The sequence below is a fragment of the Triturus cristatus genome, chromosome 4_2 (assembly GCF_964204655.1).
Source record: "Triturus cristatus chromosome 4_2, aTriCri1.1, whole genome shotgun sequence".
Taxonomy (NCBI): domain Eukaryota; kingdom Metazoa; phylum Chordata; class Amphibia; order Caudata; family Salamandridae; genus Triturus; species Triturus cristatus.
Window position 1 is genome coordinate 44,227,242 of NC_140586.1, and position 21,612 is coordinate 44,248,853.

The 21,612-nt window shown below is 43.5% G+C and overlaps 1 protein-coding gene across 2 annotated transcripts in view; it reads right to left on the reverse strand.

Annotated features, from left to right (window-relative positions):
• Positions 1-21,612, reverse strand: part of NCKAP5L (NCK associated protein 5 like) — a 248,218-nt gene that overhangs the window by 67,874 nt on the left and 158,732 nt on the right. For both annotated transcript variants that reach the window (XM_085600386.1, XM_085600385.1), the window contains exons 2-6: positions 20,876-20,992; positions 1,728-1,796; positions 1,511-1,549; positions 1,044-1,163; positions 723-815 (exon numbers count right to left, since the gene is read on the reverse strand). In XM_085600386.1, the coding sequence (XP_085456512.1) occupies positions 723-815; positions 1,044-1,163; positions 1,511-1,549; positions 1,728-1,796; positions 20,876-20,989 (435 nt within the window). In that variant the 5' untranslated portion in view covers positions 20,990-20,992. The remainder of the gene's footprint in view (positions 1-722; positions 816-1,043; positions 1,164-1,510; positions 1,550-1,727; positions 1,797-20,875; positions 20,993-21,612) is intronic.

The following is a 21,612-nucleotide window of genomic DNA, read 5'->3' on the forward strand; positions in this document are numbered from 1 at the left end:
TGGGGTGTCATTTGTACCTCAGTAAACTAATTGGAGTTTGCACAGTGTACCTCTTTTTGGTCCATTATATAAAGAGCCATCTTCCTACAGTGTGTTTTAAAGACTGTGGCATATTCAAACTAAACCAGAATGTTTTTGCTTTATCGTACCTCGTGATGTTAATGGTTCTCTAGACCATACAGAGTCGGTCACAAGCTCTTACAGAGTTTGAAGTTTAAGGTAGTAATCATGCAAATAATTCATAATAAGAAGCTGGGGAGATCAGGAGGTTGACAAGCCTGTGAGGGGTGAAGCACAGAGACAGTACCACAGATGGGGTAGGTGGGGAAAGAAAAGACCACTTAATGATGGTGAAGCTGCTTTTTATAATGGGGAATGAGGAGCTTCCTCCAAGGTATTCATACGAGCTGGATGTCCACATGCCAACAGGTGCATTCAAATGCATCCACTATAAAAGTGCATAATTATTTTCATCCTGGGTTTTAATCTTCTCCACTACAGAGAACAGCAGACGAAGACCAGAACAAGAAGTTGACATAGCAGGATGTGTTCCGTTGATATTGATCTGCGCTAAGAGTTCCCAATGCTTCAGCTCTGGGCACAGACAGCATCTGTAGTTGTGTGCTGAGGAAGGCTACAGCTAGATGGAAAGTTAAATTTAAATACTAAACAGCACAAAAGTAACACTGCTGCTCCCCCTCTTCCCAGGTTTCATATCTTACCTGGGGTGTGCAAAGTCCCACAGGGGCAGAAACCAGATGTGTATCCAAAACTCCCATTTGAGGATCCGTGGAAAGCGGTGGACATGCCTGGAGCTGAAACACAGATTGACACTTAAGTATTTCTCTAAACATGGTCAACTACCACACTGCAACACACAGTTAACATTTTGCTCCTCAATGGTCATGCAGTTTCATTGGTGATGCCCAAAACACAGAATGTAGGTGCTGTCCAGAACACACTAGGTAGGAAGTAATGTGCTGACAGTAGATTCCAATGTGTGTGTTGCAAATAGAGCTTCCTCTGGCTACTCTTGTCCTTACCTGGGGGACTGCCCCGGACGAGAACTGCAGTTTTTGGTGGAATAGGTCGTTGAGCGTCCTGTTTTGTCTCTCCAAGTCAAGAACCTTCTTCTTCAGCTTGAGACATTCCTCTCGCAGGTCCTAGGTGAAAAAAAATCTTTATGAAGGTGCTCTGAAATAACACTTCCCTCTTCTGATGCACAGACAAACCACATGCCCTGTTTATCCTCAAGGGGTTTTGCATTAGGGATGGGGTTACAGCATCCTAAAAGCAAAAATAGCACAGGTTCCAAATGTGCTTTGCATGAACACTACATATCGCAACAGCAAGTGGACCTTTGAGACAGTGGGGCATGCGTAAGTCTAAAAAATTAGTATCAGGACTATTGGGAGACGACTCAATGTGGCAGAAAAAGTTCCCCACCATTCCCCAAAACAAATTAGAAGAAAAAGAATCAAAGGAAGGGAATCATATGAACTGTGCTTACCTTCTGGTTCAGGAGTGCCTGGACAACATGGTTTGCAACCTGTAACAGAGGGACAGTGTTAGAGACCATGGTAAATGGAAATAATTAACTGATTCATGCAACTACCTAGTGTCCCCTTCTCTTAGCATTGCAGATCCCTCCCCAAATCCCCCACTCTGCTCCCACCACCAATGGGGAGCTGTACAGTGGACCTCTAGCCCGAATGAATCCATATTACCTCATCCAAACAGCGTTCATAAGCTTCTCGCTGATTCTCATTGGCCAGGGCCAGAGCTGAATTTTCTGCCTGCAGATTAAAAAATAACATGACAACTGTTAAGAGAGGCAGACATGGGACAGATTTTGAAACCTCTTGGTAAGAAAATTATCAGACACCGCCAGTTCAAGGAGAAACAAAGGCAAACATTTGAGAAATATCCTCAGTATACTGTCAGACATATGATTAATTTACCATTGACAAAGGTATGGCAGGTCTATCATTTGATGAGGATGTAATATTCTCAGTCCTCGCAGCCCCTTCACTCATCAGTGACAAATCTCAAACCCAGACAGCATCAATTCTAAATGATTGGGAGTCATTAACAGGCATCAACAGAAACCAAGTCAAAACTCACCTTCATGGAGCAGTAATGCTGGAGAACCTTAGGGAAAATGCAATTCTTAGGTGATGCGGAATTCAGAAAAAGTTTCCTTTTGACAAAAAGAGCACAACCACACAGAGTCCTGAGCAGGTTTCGGCCGCATCTGGGGCACAACCCTATCCTGTCACCAATGGCCTGCAGGATGTGAAGGCTAGTTTGCGTGCCATTGATGCAAAGATTGACTCCTTGGCAACGCAGCTTGGTGGTTTTCCAGGGGCGGATGGATCATCAAGACTCCAGGCTGACCCATATATATTGGATACATATATCGGATGTGGAAGATTCCCAGCACCGCAAGGAGGGTGCCCTGACACAAATCTGAAAATACTCCACGACCAGAATAAAGATCTGGCAGGCCGCTCGAGGCAAAACAATATGTGTATTCTGGTGATCCCTGGCCCAGGTACAGCCGGCCATATGGGAGTTTTCGTGGAGAAGCTCAATATGGCTTTTTGGGGACTCCCATTTGTCCACTGTTTTTGTTGTCGAGAAAACATATAGCTCTCTGGGCCCGGCTCCCAAACCAGACCCCCTCAGCCTATCATTGAAAGGCTCCTCAATTACAGGTAAAGGGATCTCGTTCTGAGGCTAAACGGTGTCAAACCTCACCTGCAGTTTGAGAACTCGTCAATCTCCTTTTATCTGGATTTCACACTATCGGTCAAGAAAGCAAGGTGCACATTCACAGTGGTTTAAAAAAAATGCTGTAAGTGGGGGGGCTGAAATACTCTGTGCAATATCAGGCTAAGCATTGAATGGGAAAAAATGAAAGACCCACTACTTCCTGCACCCTGAGCAGGCTTTGAATTTTATTGAGCAACATCTGCCTGCTTCGGGTGGTCCTACGTCACCCGGAACAGACAAATGGTGAACTGAATCTATGATATGGGACAATACCTAACTTTCTCTGCCATGTTCCCAACCTCCTATCATTGGGCGTGGAAATTTGAGATCTTTTACCTTTTCCACTATTGATACAATGAAACTATTAACGTTATTATGGTGACGCTGAATGTAGTGGTTACCTGTCATGTTTCACAACAGGAGGTGATTGGCAGTGGCTAATATGTGAACAGATACACACTCCAGCAGGCTATGCCTGATGATTCGGCTGTGCTCGTAGGTACTGCAAGCATGGAGTGCACATGAACGGCCTTGCTCCTAGCTTGGCTCTCATATTTGTTCTGGTTTGCTTTTGGGTAGGTACTCACCGACAGTTGGAGTCAGAGTGGGTGGGACGTGGTCTTGGGGGGAGGGGGTTTGCTTTTCTGAGGTTGTTGTGCATCTATGTTAATCGATTCTACTATGCACTGCAGGGACCTCACCCCTCGGAATTCTGCGATACCTCATGCTCCAGTGGAACAGTGGTCGAGGTAAGGTTGGCCACACATTAGCTCCATTTGACTAAATCTCATGGGGACTTAATTACATGGAATGTGAAGGGCCTGAACAGTCCGTCTAAAGCATGACAAGTCCTAGCATATTTTGAGACTCATTGCTCACCCATGGGCTCTCCTACTTTCACCTCCGCCTGGGGAAGTACCTGTACTTCTCCTCGTATTTCCCTTATGCATGCAGTGTGTTGTATTAGCTCGGAAATGTCTCAACTTTACTTTCACAGATGCCAGATGCAGTGGGTAGATTGATAGCGGTGGCGGCAAGACCGGACAATCTGGACTCACTGGAGTTCTTTCATGAGGTTCTCACCCTCTGCATTAAATACAGGGACTGGCCAATGACATATGGGGGGAGGGGGGGGGGGGTGGGGGGGGTGACGACTAACACAGCTTTCCCATCGCTGATAGGCAGGACTTTGCAGAAGCCTCATCCTAGCCCATGTGCCAGCTTGGCCCTTGAACAACTAATGCAGCTCTACAATATGGTCGACGCCTGGTGGGTGCTGTAGCCGAGAGATCGAAAGTACACGGGACGTTCACAAGTACATGGCATATCCTCCCGCCTAGACTTTTGGCTCCTGTTCAGCTTGCTAGGTGCCATGCTCTTCACTTAGGAGATACTCCCTCGTACATTATCAGACCATTCCCCTGCACTGCTGGTACTGGCCCGCCCAACCCCTGCTCCGTGATTCTTTAGTTGGCGTCTATGATGTAGTGAATTGCAGAACTCTGTTTTCTGGGCTGAAATAAGGGAAGCAATTGTAGAATATATCCAGTTGACTGACAATACAGTTGATGAGGTGGAAACACTCTGGGAGGCCTTTACAGTCTACATAAGAGGTATGTGCATTGCAAAAGGGGTGGGAATCCTTAAGTCTATCAGGGGCAGATTGGATCACTTTGAGGCGCAGCTCTGGGACCTAGAGAACTAGAATGAGTTTGGGAGGGATGGGGTTACCTTAGCGCAACTGCAGGAGACGCTTAGTGAGTTCAGCGAATAAGCGGCATGGAAAGTAATATATCTAGGGTGCAGAGCTCGAGAGCAGCAATTTGGGAAAATTGACTGGGAAAACTTTGGCTTGGTTAACTGGGAATGCTAGATCCCATGATTGGGTCATCACCTTGTGTGTAACTGATGAGATCCTTACGACAGAGCCGGTTGAGATTCTGTCGATCTTCCGGACCAACTGCGAAATTTTATACTTCACTGGGGAGCTGCAGAGACCTACTTGTACCTAAACCGCTTGGCTGGAGGGATCGCGAAGGGACCTCCTCAATTCCCCAATAATGCTCGTGGATGTGAAGAAGGCAATCAGGGCCCTGCCCAGCAGAAAGGCACCTGGTGGAGATGGTTTATAAGATGTATATAGACCAACTGGTGACCCAACTACTGGATGTATATAATGCTTCGATTGCTAAAGGTTGTCGACCCCCTTCTAATAAGGAGGCTGTTGTTACAGTTCTGTTGAAGTCAGGTATGGAACCTGAGTTATGACCTTCGTATAGGCAACTGACACTGCGGAACACAGTTAACAAGATATTAGCCAAGATACTATCAATGCGGCTGCAACCAATCATGCAATTCCTGGTCTTACCAGACCAGTATGGTTTATACCACAAAGATCCACCGCTTTTAACTTAATGGCTGTCTTGCATAGTACTGACCCAGACTTGGCCACGGTGCCAATTCCACTAGACGCAGAAAAGGTGTTTAATACCTTGGAATGGCCTTTTATGATGGAGGTGCTGGGTCAACTGGGACTCTGCTTCTATTTTCTCTCACTGATCTCTTTGCTCTATACTGCTCCCAGTGCAAGAGTTAGGGTCCAGGAGTTCCACTCAAGCACATTTCAGAAAGCCTGTGGCACTTGTCAGGGCTGCCCGTTATCTCTCCTGATGTTTAGTCTGGCAGTAGAGACACTCTAGCGTGTAGCATTTGGGAGATACATTTGCATTGCAGCCTGTGACTTGGTAGTGGCTTTTGTCATCCTGTATGTTCAAAACCCGGAAGAGAACCTATCGACCATACTCCGAGACGTCATCCACTTCGGGGAACATTCTGGCCTCCGTCCTATCTGGGCCAAGTCTGAAATATTCCTACTATTGGGATTGTTCTGACAAAATCATTGAATACCTGCTGCAGTGGTGCCCGAAGAGGGTCAGATACCTGGCGATCTGGGAGGTCCGTGACCACTGAGCTTGTAGGAGCTAATTTTGGGAAGGCACAGGATAAATTACGAACGCGAGTGGACAGGTGGCTGCGCCCGCCCCTCTCCATGATGGGCCTGATAAAAATGGTGGTTTTGCAGAAGTTCTTCATGGCTAAAGGAGACAAGTCTGACCTGGCGATCTTAGCTTACCATAGACTGCGATCTGTGGTGAAGGTACGCTCCACTACCTATCCCACAGAACCAACTGAAATGTTGGCTTTAACTGCATATATTAAGCACAGGGATGAGAGTCATTCCATATCCTTACTATACTCTGCTGTTCTGGCAGAGAACTGAGAATATCCTGGCAAAGGCCATGTAGAGGGGAGATGCATCCCTGGGCTGTGAAATTCTAGATAAAACATGGGCATACTGTTGCATGCAGATAAAAGATACTCCTGTGAATTATAGGCATAAACTGAAACACTATACGTTTCTTCATCAATTTTATTATACACATGTACGTTTGTTAAGATTCGGGGAAAAGAACATAGTGCATGTAAAAGGTGAGGGATGGAAGCTGCAGACTTCCTACACGTGTCCTTGATTTGTGTGAACGTGCACCAATACTGGTAAGATGTTTTTCAAGTATTACATTAAATTGTCCGCACTGCGCTGAATCCTGCTCCTCCGGTTGCATTGTTAGTGGATAAGCAGTCTGCAGCAGGCAGACGTTTTCTATCCATCTTACTTGCCCTGGATAAAAGGGAGATGGCAATGGTATAGTTGAGCTCTAGAAGTGCTGTGTTAACAACATGGTTACAATTGGTGGCCTACTGTGGTAACATAGAGGAACAATATGCGGAGCAACAACCGCCTTTGGCACGACCCAGGACATATAGGAACCTTCTTTATTGTGCCTACCTTCGCCGGGCTGGGCCTGATCCTGCTGGAACTCAGTCAGTGTCTTCTGGACAGGCCAATGATTGAGCTATGACCACTGAGCCCCCTCTTGGTCTGTTGTTCAACATAGATATATGCATGCTATTGCTCTGGATCTATGCATGCTACTGCGCACTGCCTATGTACCTCTGGTCTATGTGACACATGTATGCTGATTATATGTGGAATTGGTGTGTTTTGTTAAGATGAATATTAGTCTTCAAAAATAAATAAAAATTAAAAAGAAAAATAAAATACAAAATTCATCCTGAACATATTGGAAGACATTAAGTTAGACCCAACCAATGACATACTTATGACAGTGGATGTTGAAGCATTGTATACAAGTATTCTGCAAGAAGAGTCATTGAAGGTAATCTACAGGTTATTATCAGAGACTTTATGGGACTCAATCATACCTGTGGATTTTGTATTAGACTGCATGCATATGGCCCGGACAAAGAACTACTTCAAATCTGAGGAAGATTTGTACCTACAGTACACAGGACTTCGTTGGGCAGCACATTTGCCCCTAGTATAGTCTGTCTTTTTGAGGTGACACATACCCTCAATCACTCTAACCCATTCTCCAACAACATCAAAATATGTAAGTGTTATATCGCTTACATTTTTAGGTCTCGCGCCTAGCGTTGCAGTGCACAGCACTGCTCGCGCAGCAAGAGACCTTTTGTAGGGGGTTTGAAAATGAACCTAGAAATTGTACATGCTCGTGCCTGTGCCTTTCCTTTTGTGTTACGCGATTGGCCTTTCTGTTCGTGTTTTTATTTAAGACATCACGCAATTGGCAAAAGGCGGACACATTGCTCCGCCCACGGCCTATTAGTGTCTATTATGCGCATCGCTGCCATGTGGTTTCAATTATCGTGCCCAGACATGGGCGCGATAATTGAAACCACATGGCTTTTGTGGAGAGCGCGCACTACTCGCGTGCTTCTTGGATCCATTTCACGGGGAAGCAACTAAATGAAAGAACAGCTGACGTTGTTTTAGCTTCAGTTCCCTCCCGTTTGAAGCTGTCCTACACGGTGCTTTTGCAGGGGTAAAGGGAGGTGAGTAAATAGTACCTTTGTGGGGGTGTTGTCGGCCTCGGTGCACTGATATGAACAGTTGAACCTCCAGGTGTACGTCTGTGGTGCACAGGTAAGGCTCCTGCTATGGGGCAGCCAGGCCTTGCTTTTGTGGGGTCACTCGGCCTTGCTTTTGTGGGGTCACTCGGCCTTGCTTTTGTGGGGTTACTTCACCTCGTATTGATCACAGCCGCAAAAACACCCTTTAACCAAAAAACATATCTGCGCCCGGTCCTGAGTTTTGTGCACTTGCTGGTAAAAATGTGAACTCCCCTGTACAAGGTCACGTTGTGTCCATATCCGCCTGTTAATATCTCTTTTACTGCATTTTACATGTGCGGTTACCACCAACTGGGGGGGTGCGAGACATAAAATGAGTGGGCACAATCTGGGCACTGTTATCCGAATGGATACAAAGCCTGTTTATTATACTGTCCAGGTCCAAACGAGCCTGCAAGCATGCTGGTGCCTGTCACTCTTTACTTAGTACAGATCGCGCTGAACTACAAGTCCCAGCATGCTCTAGTTATGTTACTATTTCCGGCTGTCTTGCCTGTGACGTGGGTAGGTTGGTAGCTGTGCATTCTCCCCCTCATTCATTCAAGCTCTCATTTTGGCGTAGTGAAAGATGGGTCCGGCTGGTTTCCATTGGGCCCCCTCACATGTTCATTTCAGGGCTCTCATTGGTTGACCATGATTGCAGGGGACCAGTGTCCGGCTGCAGATGTGGCCAGATGAGCTGCTGTCCAAACACCTGCAGATGGTCCAGGTGTGACTCTGGGATCTTGACTTGGACAACTCCCGTTTTCCTCGGCAGGTCCCGGGAGCCCCCAGCACCCTCTTCTATAACCTGCAAAATGCTTCAAGCCCCCAATACTGCTTTATTGGATGTATTGGTCTCTGCAGAACAGACCCTCATCTGAGAGAAGCGTCGCTGTGGTAACATGGATGCCTCTGTGCCCAGATGCTGGTGCACCAGGGTAAAGAGGGCATTCACGTTTGATGCCCTGGGTGCTATGCCCTGCAATGCCCTGTGCACCAGGGGGGAATGGGCATTCACGTTTAATGCTTGTGAGTGCTATGCTCTGTGCACCATGGTGGAAGGGGCATTCACTTTAAATGCACCTGGGTGCTATGCCCTGCGATACCCAGTACACTAGAAGGGAAGGGGCATTCACTTTAAATGCCCCTGGGTGCTATGCCCTGCGATGCCCGGTATACTAGGGGGAAGGGGCATTCATGTTAAATGCCCATGAGTGGTATGCCCAGAGTACCCAGGAGCGCAGGGTGGTGTTTGAGGAAGGGGGCACATCTATTGTTAAAGTGCCCCCTCTTTTGCACAGCTGGCTAGTTTTAGATCCTGCTTGGGGGGGGCGCTGGCAGCAGTGATGGATGCCCAGTCATGCACCCCACATGGCCTCAGATGTAGGTTAGTCACAGATCGGCTGCGACACAGCCTGGGGTAACCTATACAGCGTCGCGTTTAACTGTGCCTAGCGCCCGTGTGCTGTGTCTTTCCTTCAAGGCGCACCGAGGCCTATCACTAGGTATAGTGTGTGCGAGCCTCGTATGGTCTGCCTCTCTCAGGTGAAGCTGTGGTGCACAGTGGAGGCTTCTGGGAGCTACGGTCCGGGGTAACCTACACAGCTTCCCATGTATCTGTGCCTAGTGCCTGTGTGCTGCGGCTGTCCTTCGAGGCGCTCGGAGGCCTATCACTAGGTATAGAGAAGGTGTGCGATCCCCTCCCAGGTGAAGCTGTGGTGCACAGCGGGGGGGCTTCAGGGAGCTACAGGCCCGCTGCGGTGACCCCCCCACATCACTAGAGCTCCGCAGTATGTGTCTGGTGCAGTGGCATTACATTGCCTGCGCCTGGGAACGGCGATGCTGTTCCATATTACATTTCATGTTTTTCTTACCCGTGCATTCCCTAAGTGCATTTACTTTTTCCTGAATGATGTGTGCCTGTATTTTGTTCATGCAACATATTACTCGTGTAAAGTGCATAGTGTGAAATGTCTCACAGTGCCTGACAATTGCTAATAGATGGGTTCCAAATACATGCTCATCCAATCATTGGCCTCTCTGCAGGGCGCACAGAGCAATGCTCAGGTGTGCCAATTATTATTTTGAATGTATGTGAAAGTGTGCGAAGGAGGTAAAAGCAGCTGTCAAAATAATGGGCAGGTGAAAGTTGAAGAAAATGCAGAATGAACAGGTGAGTGAGGGCGTGTGTGTTGGGGATGGGTGAGGTGAAACAGATGCAAGAGAGTGTAAAGACGGTGCTGGAGCGGGAAGGGATGATGTGGGAGGATTGCAGATTTGGAGTTTGAAAAAGATATAAAGTGTGCAAAATGTCTGTTTATAACTTCTCTTCCACGTACCATACTTATGCTTAATTGACATTCTGCTTAAAAAAAGTAAATTGATGTATTTATCAGACCCGGCCTTTAGCATGTGTGAGGGCTACCCCCGCCCAGGGCGCCGACCTCCAAAGTATATTATACATTTTTTTTTTTACGGCCGTAGGCCCCTTGTCTGCTTTTCGTGACCCTACTTTATTTTTCCCCCTCGCCTTCCTCAAACATTTTCAATACATAAAGAGAAAGTGGTGACAAATCTGTTTTTTCCCCAGGGTGCTTTCCGCGGAAAGACCAGCTCTGTGGATGCATTCGTTCAATCATTCAGACTTGTCAGGGGTGCGGGTAGTTGATGGTTCTCACCCTGGGCTGTTGTGACCAGGTTCCTTGTGAACCCTGTTTGTTTTGATGAGGTTTTATCCAGCGCCTTGCAGCAGTGACTGCACCCTCAAGCCGCTTTCTTTTGTGGTGGTTAATCTTGCCGTGGGTGAATGGTTGTATTTACACCTTCCTTAGAAACGGCAACCCTCGTACTTTGAACTTAGGCCATGTAGTTAGATCTGAGACTTCCGAGCTTTCATTGGGGGAGTTGCACAAGCTCATTGCGGCTGGAAGTGTTTGAAAACTCCCTTCCCGCTTCCCGTTTTCTCACCCGGATGTTTCCCTTTCACCCTCCGCTTCTCTCTGCTCCCTCCTTACCCTGCCCCCGCCGCCTCGTATCCCCCCCCTGATGTCATTACTCTCACCTCAGATCTTTCCCCGTCATAGCTATTTCCTGGGGTTCTCTCTCCCTTTACATTCACCTCATACTCCCTCTATCCAGCGTCCTTTTGCCCCTTTTAATCCTCCCATTGGTAATTCCTCATTCTAAGTCCTCAGGACAGTGCTACAGCTGCGTCTCTGGTCATGGTCGTAATTTTTCATTTTTAGTCCTCTAGGCAGTGCTGGTAGCTGCTTCTCTGGACACCGTCAGTAATTCCTCCATTCTAAGTGTCTCAGTTCCCAGTTGTAATTCCCCATTCTTAGTCCTCTAGACAGTGCTGCAGCTAGGTCTCTGTTCATAAATCCACTACACTCCAAACCGAAACATATAGATAACACCTTGTAATTTACAATGCCAATAGCTCCAACTCTGACAAATTCGAGACCTGTTGCATTGCAAATGCTTGTTATCATATGGAGGGGGAGCAAGAGTGAAGCCTAAAACTTTGCAAATTGGATAATACCAGAGATCAGGTTTAAAGATTTACCAGGAGTGTAAACAAGAAGGAAATTTATTTCTTAAATATGCATATACCGGCCGGAGACCCCAGCTTAATATGTAAGGTTTTTTACAAATCAACTAATCGAAACAACTTTTTACGGTATGACAGCTTCCACCCGAGAACTGTATGGGATAATTTACCAATGGCCTGTTCCTCAGAAATTGCACTAAGTAGTATGCAGGTCTACTTAACAAAAAAATTACAAGAGGAGGTCATAAACCCACCTGGGCTTTTTGGGTTGGCCGAAACACGTGGACATAAAAGTAGGGCTAGATGAGTCACTAAATCTGATCACAGGCCCAGCATACTTATTTTTAATCATACCAAAGGTACTCAATAAAGGGAAAACCTTGGGTCTCCCTTGAGGTATTTTTAATACAGGCCTCTTAAAATCTACTCACCCACTCGCAAGTGCGAGTAACCTTTTATTAGGTCAAGCTATTTTTAGAACCTACTAGTCCCATCTGGCAAGGTAATTTAGCATGGAAAGGAACAGGTGTTCTGTTCATTCACAAACAATGAGCAAAAAAGATGTCATTAAATTTTGTTTTTATCTTGTAACGTTTGCTGTCTGTTCAAGGAAAGAATGTCAGTTTGTCTTTTAACTAATTGCTGCTTGGAAAATTAGGTTTATTTTACTCTCTCTTACTAGAGTTATAGGTTTTTGTCAAGTGAGCTGTCTGAAGATGTCAGCTATTTTTCTGTAACACATAAAATAAAAATAAATAGGCTGTAAATTAATATACAAATATTTCAAAATATATCAGGAATTACAAAAGCAATTTTTTTGTAATTAAGACGTGCGATGCAAACAAAGAGTTAAATAGGAGCAAAACAAACCAGAATACTTTACTTGGTGATGTGCAAATGATACATATTTGCAGAAACTCTATTTCCAAACAATATTGTTTGTACATTATATAGTTTTATCAGTAAAGATGCATGTCAGTGGGAAAGTTTGTGGCCATTTAAATGTAAAATCTGCTAATTTCAAATGACAGTGTGCTGCCACTTTATGCTTTAGTTATGCATTTATTAAAAGTGATAGTTTTCGAACATGATTTTAGAAACATCCCTGCCCTCGCTCTGATGAAAATGCTGCTAATGAACTAAGAATCAGGAGTCATGTGTATCCTATATGTGGCTAGATTTGTATTATATATGGACAGAAAGTTTAGTCCATTAAATCAAACAAAATAGTGTTTTTGTACAGCAGACATGCTGAACTTGCACATTTGAAGGCGTTCTCATATGTGATAATTAAGAAAATGGCAGCTCAATGAATTCAATTATTTGCCCACAATCACATCATTTGAAACAAGTTTATGGGCCAATAGCATTACAAATATAGTAGATTATTTAGGTCACTAGACCTGCAGGTTTAGTAACATTTTTATAATTTTTCGAGACCTGTAATATTTATCTGGGTCCCTACAATTAATCTAGAAAGCATTTATATAATAACTCCCAGCAATGGTTGAGCCCGCAGAGGTGGCATTTAACTACCCAAGTATGGAGAATGGTCAATGATCAAGCATGCCATGATAAGTTGTGGGTGAGCATCCTGCCCAAAATCTTTTGGATTCCTTTTTTTTTTTTAAACACTCTTTATTTGAGATTTTTTTTCATTTCAAAATGCATCCCCACCCAGTGACCAACCCCCCACCCCCAGCTCAGATCAGCCCTGTATAAACAAATAAATACAAAATTCCATTTTGTTGGATATTGGTCCTAAATATCACAGTAGGAGAAGAAAAAAGAAAACAGTTATGGTCAATACACAACGTAACATAATGCAAGACTGTAATTTATATTTAGACGTATATGACTTAAGTATTTCCCCTCTGTCTCTGTAACCATTGCAAAATAGGATCCCATATTGCCAGTCCTTTTTTGCGTTTACCGTGGCCCTTTCTTTTATAGATGGCTACCTCTAAACTACAGGTAGCCAACAATCGAGATCTCCATTGTTGAAAAACTGGTGCATTTGTATCGAGCCATGCTGACGCAATACATATTCTGAAGTCAGCCATAGCAACAAATAACAGCCCTTGCATATATTTCGGTCTTGGAATATTGGCTACACCTAACATAATCTCCTCGACATAGATTTCTATTCTTGTATTAAATACTTCCGATAGAAAGGCTGAGATATCGATCACTACTGATGTTAATTCAGTGCAAGTGGCAAATATATGAATGCTGTCGGCTGCGACTAGGTCACATCTAGGGCATGTGGTTCCCTTCCCTGTCCCCCATTTAGCGATCTTATAGGGAGTATAGTATGGAAAGAAAAAGGTTTTATAAAATTGAGCCTGCAACTTAGTAGACATTAAAATATACTGATATAATAAGAAGGATTGATGGACAATTTCAGCCGAAACACCGAGTTTAACCTGCCATTTAGTTATATATTTGTCCAGATCATCAGGGTACCAAAGGATCAATTGTTCATAGATTTCTCCTATTTTGACATTAGCCTTCTTAGAAAAATTCTCCATTAACTGAACCTTTTCAAATGATAACCCCCCCCCCTCTTTTTATGAGAAAATCCCGAATTTGCAAAAAATTTAAAAATCCTGTTGATCTAGATTATATTCCATCTGTAATTCCCCAAAAGATTTGATTCCTAATATCGTATAAAAACATCCAAGTTGTGTGATCCCATTCTGTACCCACCTTTCCATGCATGAATCATTGAAAATCCCAGAAAGATGACTGTTTTTATGGATTGGGGTGTAATAAGATAGTCGTCCAATATTGGCAAGTTTTCTCACAGAATTCCAAGCCTTATAGATACCAAATATAGACTTAAATTTCACTTTTTAAAAATAACTATCATTGAGATGACGCCATAAGCAACCTCTAGATTAATTTCCTAGTAAGAGCTCTTGTGATGTTGGAATATCCCCTTCACTGCTGAGGGCTATAGTAAATAGTAAGTTGATACAGTATTTTAAGGCGGTAGCCCAATAGTATAATTTAAGATTAAGCAATGTCATGCCCCCTCTATCTTTAGGGAGGGTAATAGCTCGTAGGGCTATTCGTGGTTTCTTATACCCCCATACGAACCTAGAAAACATATTATCCATATCTTTAAATAATTGTGGTGGAAATTCCAGACAAATTGATCTGAAAAAAATATTAAAATCTAGGCAGAAAAAGCATTATCATCAAGTTGCACCGGCCCCCAATAGATAGATGAAGATTGTTACACCTAATCATATCCTTTTTTTTTCGTTGCATTAATGGAGCGATATTATCAGCGACTAAATTCTCAATTTTGGCCCTTATACTCCCGCCTACATATATAGCTTTCTCGGTTACCCGTGTATCTGTCATCTCAATTTTACTGTTGGGGACGATCTGAGTTTTGGTTTGATTTAGTTTATAGCCGGATATCTGACCAAAGATATTAGCTTCTTCCTCAATCACCGCGACTGAGTTCCCGGGATTGCTGGTAACCAACGCGATATCATCCGCGTATGCTAGCGTTTCTGTAGCCTGGTCTCTTATCCAGATAGGTGGGATCAATGCATTGTTATCTAATCTTCAGGTAAATGGGTCGATATATATAGCAAATAAAAGGGGTGAACACGGACACCCCTGCCTTGTACCTCTGGTGATGGACAGTGGTTCTGATGCTGACCCATTCACCATGACAATGGCAGACGGATCCTTGTACAACATCTGTACAGCTGTAATAAAAGGATCCCCGATACCACATCTAGCCATAACTGTCCACAGATATTTCCAGGAGACCCTGTCGAAGGCCTTTTCGGCATCTAAAAGTATAAGTGCCATAGGGTCTCCTGAAACTTCACACTAGTCAAATAATGAGATTACTCTCTGGATATGATCGGTGGTATCTCTGCCCGGGATGAACCCATGTTATCGAACGGATACGATTTTGTGTATATTCAGAGCTAATCGTGCGGCTAGTAACTTAGCGTAGATTTTGGAGTCACTAGTTATTAACGTAATGGGGCGGTACGACCCAAGTTCTGTAGGATCTTTATGTTTTTTTAGAAAAACTACAATTTTGGCCATTGACCATGACCCTGGGGGTCGTCCCCCTAGAAATATATGTGCAACCAACTCTGATAGTATATTTTTCACTTGAGGGAAGAATTTGACATAAAATTCAGTGGGAATCCCATCCATACCCGCCGCTTTACCTGAGGCAAGGCTATTTAATGCAAGAAGAATTTCTTCCCATTGCGGAATGGCATCCATACTTTCTGCATTGCTACTTTCTAAACTTATTGAGCTGGCTTGATTGATAAATTTGTTGATTGCGTCCAATTGTATGTCATTATCACTGTATAGAGCCTGGTAATATTTGAGAAAGGAGGTTCTAATTGCGTCAGGATCTGCCCTTAACCCTACTTCTGGATCACGAATGACTTTAATAAAGTTAGCAGTGCTAAGTTCTCGGGCACGTACTGCTAGTTGATGTCCAACCTGTTCATTCAATTCATAAACATTTTCCTTATATGTTGTGGCTCTATCAATAGCTCTTACCGTTAGTACGTCTATAACACAGTTTTTAGCAATTGAAATCTGTCTTAGCTCATTTTCAGTTTCTCTTCCCTCCTGGATGGCTTTAATTAACCCTCCTTCTGCAATAGCTATGTTATTCTGAAGTACTTTCATTTCTTGTTTTGCTTTTTTATTAGCATTCAATGAAAATCGAAGTGTTTCACCTCTGATTCCAGTTTTAAGGGTGTCCCAAACGATCTTGATTGGTGCACTACCTATATTTCCTTCCAGGAATCCACTGTCGCATAGACTCACAATACGCCTCGTTTCTTAATAATGCCCTTTCAAACGTCCATGTTTTAGTATTATGCCTTGTGGGTCCGATTTCGATAATCAAGAGAAGGGGATTATGGTCTGAGAGTACCCTTGGTAATTTTACAATAGAACAGCTAGCAACTAGAATACTAGAGACCAGAAAGTAATCCAGCCTTGCATGGCATGCGTGTGGATAGGAATAATGCATAAAGCCAGAATCGTTTGGGTGTTCCGCCTGCCAGCTGTCTATGAGACCATGAATTAGGCATATGTTTTTGAGAGCTTGGAAGACTCTTGGCTTTCTGCCTTTTTACTCGAAGCCAGAATCCTCTGACCAATCGCTAGGTAAATTTATATTAAAATCCCCACAGATTATTACAGGGAGTGGCCAATGGACAAGCTCATTAGATATGTGATCCAAGACTTCGGGGTCATCGCTAATATTGCTATATATTGTGCAAATTGTCATTTTACCCCGTTGTTCTGTTGGCACTCTAATAGCCCATCGACCATATTTATCAGATATAGATCGAGTAAATTGCACCATACCTGCTTTCCCCAGAATAGCGACACCCTTTGTCCTAACCCCTTGTGTTGTGGCAATAATCAGTTTAAAACCCAATTGGTTAAGCAAATGAATTTGTGACCCCTCGATATGTGTTTCTTGAACACAAAGAATATTAGCCCCAGATAGTTGTAGCCCGATAGCCGCTCTTTGTCTTTTTTTTCATCATTGAGGCCACAAATATTGATAGTCAAGATTTTTAACTTATCCATAATGATATTTTTCTTTCTCTAATAAATGTTTACTTGACTTCTCTGTATTTATTCTTTTTCTGTGCTTTCTCCCCTTAGTGCCGGTTTCTAAATTAGACATAAGATTTGTCAAAAACCCAGATCTGAGCTTCACCCCCCCCCCCCCCCCCCCCCCCTGCCATTCGCCCTCCCCTCCACCCCCCACCCTCCACCACTATGTAGGCAATCAGGCTCAATCCTGAGCCTGTTATGATGGTGTCCGTCTGCATCCTCACCCCACCTCCCGCCGCTCTCTCTATTTTTATACCTTAGCTTTAATCATTAGATCCCCTCTCTTCTCCCCCCCCCCCTTTTCTTCCCTTTTTAAAAATGTTTTTTTTTTTTATTAAGGAGGAGGGCGCAAATAAAAAATCTTTTGGATTCCTGTAGGTTTATTGGTTTAGCCTTTCACATAACCTAGGCTTCTTTAGCAAGTTATTCTAAACATCTAAGCAACCCAGGTTAAAATAACTCAAAAACAAACAAAAAAGAGCACTTGCTTTATGTAACTGGTGGTGTATTGTGTAGGTGCTCACGTAGAGCAATTGTTGTAGCTGATAGTGTGGGGGGTATAGGGTGTTTGTGGAAGTGTATGTGAGAATGCAGGGGATGGCATGGTGTGTGGGAGTAAAGAGGTGGAATCATGAGGAGAAGTGTGCTCTGAGGCAGCGGGTGTATTGCAATGGAAACCTGGGGATTTGGGAAAGCTGGCCTCTTTTAGGGGTGAATGTCATGTTTTAATGTTGAGAACCTTTCCTGCACATGTCCCTGTTGGTTTGTGCTGGGAATTAACACAAACTCTGCCTTAAGGAGTGTTTCAATTTAGAGTTTGACATTGAAACCTGCATTGTGGTGAGGTAATCTTTGAACTAGGGGATTACATTTTCTTATGGGACGTTTAGTTAGAGTCTGGTGTCACCTGCATTATTTAAAAGACTTCAATAAGGTACTGCTGCTTAGTCAAAGAATTAACTGGATAAAACTCCAAGCCCTACAGTCTGTCTTCAAAAGGTACATTAACAATAGAAAGAGACATAAAAAGGTGCAGAGCAAAATGAGTGAAGGAGGGGGACGACTACCAGTAAGATACAGAGTGTGTGAACACACACACACTATATATATATATATATATATATATATATATATATATATATATATATATATATATATATATATATATATATATATATAGAGAGAAAGAGAGAGAGAGAGAGAGAGAGAGAGAGAGAAAGAGAAAGAGAAAGAGAAAGAGAAAGAGAGAGAGAAAAAAGGCACATATATGAACTTAGAATATAATGCTTCACATGACAATTAATTGACTGACATATCCTTAGAGACAAGTATTCTATTCGGTAATAAACAAAAATAGTTGTTTAGGTTATTTAGCCTGAGATTATTTCTTGTTTTTTGGTCGCTGTGGGCATTTTTTAAGAGCTCCTTTCAGCAGCAGAAACATGCCTGATAGGCAGAAAGCAATCAGAAACTGTAATGAATTGTTTATATAGATCTTTAAAAAAAATCTCAGACGCTAGGGTAGCGTACTTGTTTAAGCTTGATAAACAATCTTTGGAATATCTGTTGAATACAAGACAGAGCTAGCATAAGTAGCTTGATCACTATTCTGTTGATAAAAGTTTTAACAGTGATTAGAGGATTACAGGTCACTGTATGATATGATTAATATTGTGAAATGTTTTACATATATTATATCATAGGTCACTGTAGTATTAATAGCAGGGTAATCATCGTTTATATGAAAATCCAGCATTCAATAGTAAATAATAATGTATAGCGTAAATGTTTAAGTAGCAGGTGTAGGTGATTGAGTGTGGCAGTGCGCGAATGTGTTTAAGTATAAAATGAAAGTGGAAATGATATGAGTAAATGGTTGTATACTGTAAGGGTTTTCGTGTAACATTCTGTTGTAGGACTAAAGTGCTGGTGTAGGTTGTAGCTTTAAAGAGTAGTTTGTGCTGTAGCTACATGATTGTAGTATGGGTAATTGAAAAGGGACAGGTTTCAGCCCTGTGCTATTTCCTCTCCCATACTTCACAAATCACACGAAGGCAACCCAATCGAAAGAACTTAGACATTGGCAAGTCAACAGGACCTGCAGGCTCTACCCTCATCTGCGCCCACTAGAATTTTCAAAAAGCTCCTTTGCTGATGCTTTATCTCACAACAATACTGCACTCTGTTCAACTTATCAACAGTACTGAAAACACCGCACTCGGCCAAATCAGCACCTCAAGTTACAGAACCATCTTCAAAATAACTTACCAAGCTAAACTCAAGGTAAACCCCATTCACAATCATTTAGCACATTTCCTCAAAGCAAAGCGGGGAAAAGAGCCATCGTCGTCAACGTAAGATAACCGGATGTTAAAGGGCGACACTAACAGCACAGATATAACATTTCTTTTCAGCCTCTTACCAGTCTTTTACACAACGAACAACCATTCTTGTATCCAGACTAAAGGACCTTGCAATTATCAGCCCTGTTAAACCCATCTCTTACAACGATCCTTGATACAAATCCTCAGATGTGTACAAGATAACATGGCAGGCCCTCAAAGGCTCCTCAATGGCAATACTGTGCTATCATTGCTATAAAAATCTGTAAACATAACACGCTGTGGGTCCAGTTTATTGGCCGCAGAAACCTGGGAGAAGAGGAACCGAAAATGCCATGGCTGCATGTGTTGTGTAAGTCCATGTTTTGCATATCTGATGACTCCTGCTTCGGTGTGCCTGGATGCTGATGGAAATAGCGACTTGCTCGCATGGGTTAGTACCTACCTCAAGCTTACTTCCATTTCCACTTTCCTGAAATGGCCATTATTTTACAGCCTGTGGTCCACCTCTTCTAATGAGTACTAACTGGTGAACGGTGGAGAGAAAATATGCGTGGTGAGGCGGAATTAACCAGAAGGGAGCTTCTCGGAAGAGCGGGAGGGAACCCAACAATCCCAAGCTATATCCAAGGAATCATTCTAGCTGACTAAGAAAACAAAACAGGGAGTCCTGCTGAGGAGGTGGGTACAGTCTACAGTGACGGGAGTAGGAAAGTGGTTGAGGGTCAGTAGAATTGCCAGTGCTTACCACCACATTAGTGGAGGAAGCATATTTGCCATGCTGCATGTAATCATGACAAAAGAGAACTGCTGTGCATTGTATTCTAAGGCTCCACATATGACTGTTTCTGTGACCTATTTTAAGAGCCCTGGACAAGGGAACTCCTTGTGCGCTTGAGGAATTTCATAAGAGTGTATCCTTATACAACATGCTTGTTCGGGCTTGGCGAGTTGTGTAAAGCCTTTCAACCTGATGAAAATAAATCCGCTGGAAAGATTTGGTCCCAAAATCTTAAAAGTGGGAATGTATAAGCAACTGGCCTGCTGCCATCAAGTCTTTGAATCATACTTATTCTCTCAAAATTATATATGCTATTACTTTGTTATTTATCAATTCGTAAAGGAAATTGTTACATTCTGCAGAACCATTCACTCTTATATTGCAAATTAAGTACTGCTAATGGCCACATAGATACTCTGTCTGAAGAACGTACTGCCTCATGTTAGAGTCTTTTACAATTAGTAGGTTGCAGACTCAATCAAATGTGCAGAGGACCCCGAATACAAATAATTGATTTCACATTTACCAAAACCCGTACAGGTTACTTTGTTCCTGCTGGAGAGATATGTTGACTCCAGTCTTTCTCCTCCCATACATCCATCAGACACCACTACTATGCAATGAACATCAGGCTGTCTCTACAGTTTGCACCAAGTCAAAGTCTGTTTGGACTAGTGATTCCTATACCATGAAAGTACCCCCATATGAAGGTACTCTTAGGCTAGGTTTCCAATGCTGTGCTTCCAGAGCGAGCGAGTTTAAACAGTTATGTACCCTTAACCATCCAGAAACACATACCTCCAGCTCCCGAAGCCGGCCTAGCAGTTCTCGGCTCACTCCCAGGTCGAGAACACCATCTCCGGGCACCATATCCGCGCTGAGCTGCTGCACATCCACAGCCTCCGACGCCATCGCCTGAAAAACAGAACAGAGGGATAGTAAGTCACAGGAATATACGTGCAGATGTGTCATACTATCTGACCAGAGCCAAATGCTCACACTCTTATCATCAAGGCCCACAACACCTATATAACAGGCTCCAACCCACAGTGCGCCCAGCACTCACCCAACCAGCAGCAAGGCCTGCAACACTGATAAAACAGAAACAGACCCTCGACACAATGATCTCTCACTGTTCATCCAACGAGCACCAAGCCCTGCAAACCCTATTAAAAAAGTGTCAAACTCTCATCCATCCAGTGCTAACTGCTCACCCAATCCGAACCAAACACTGCATCACCCACACAACCGGTGAATCCTCCCAATACAACCAAGCACTCCCTTCTCACCCCACAGTACCAAGTTCCACAACAACCATACAAAAGGTGCACACTCCACACAACCAGTAGAGTATCCCCAACTCTCACAGACCCCATGCAACTTATAAACCCCTCAAATCAACCATCACTGCTAAATTCACCCAAGGCCCTATCCATCCAACATCAACAACCCACCAACTCCAACAATCCATGCTGCTCTAAATAATAACATAACGTGTATTTGTTAAGCGCACGTTCAGCCAAGGGTATCTTGGC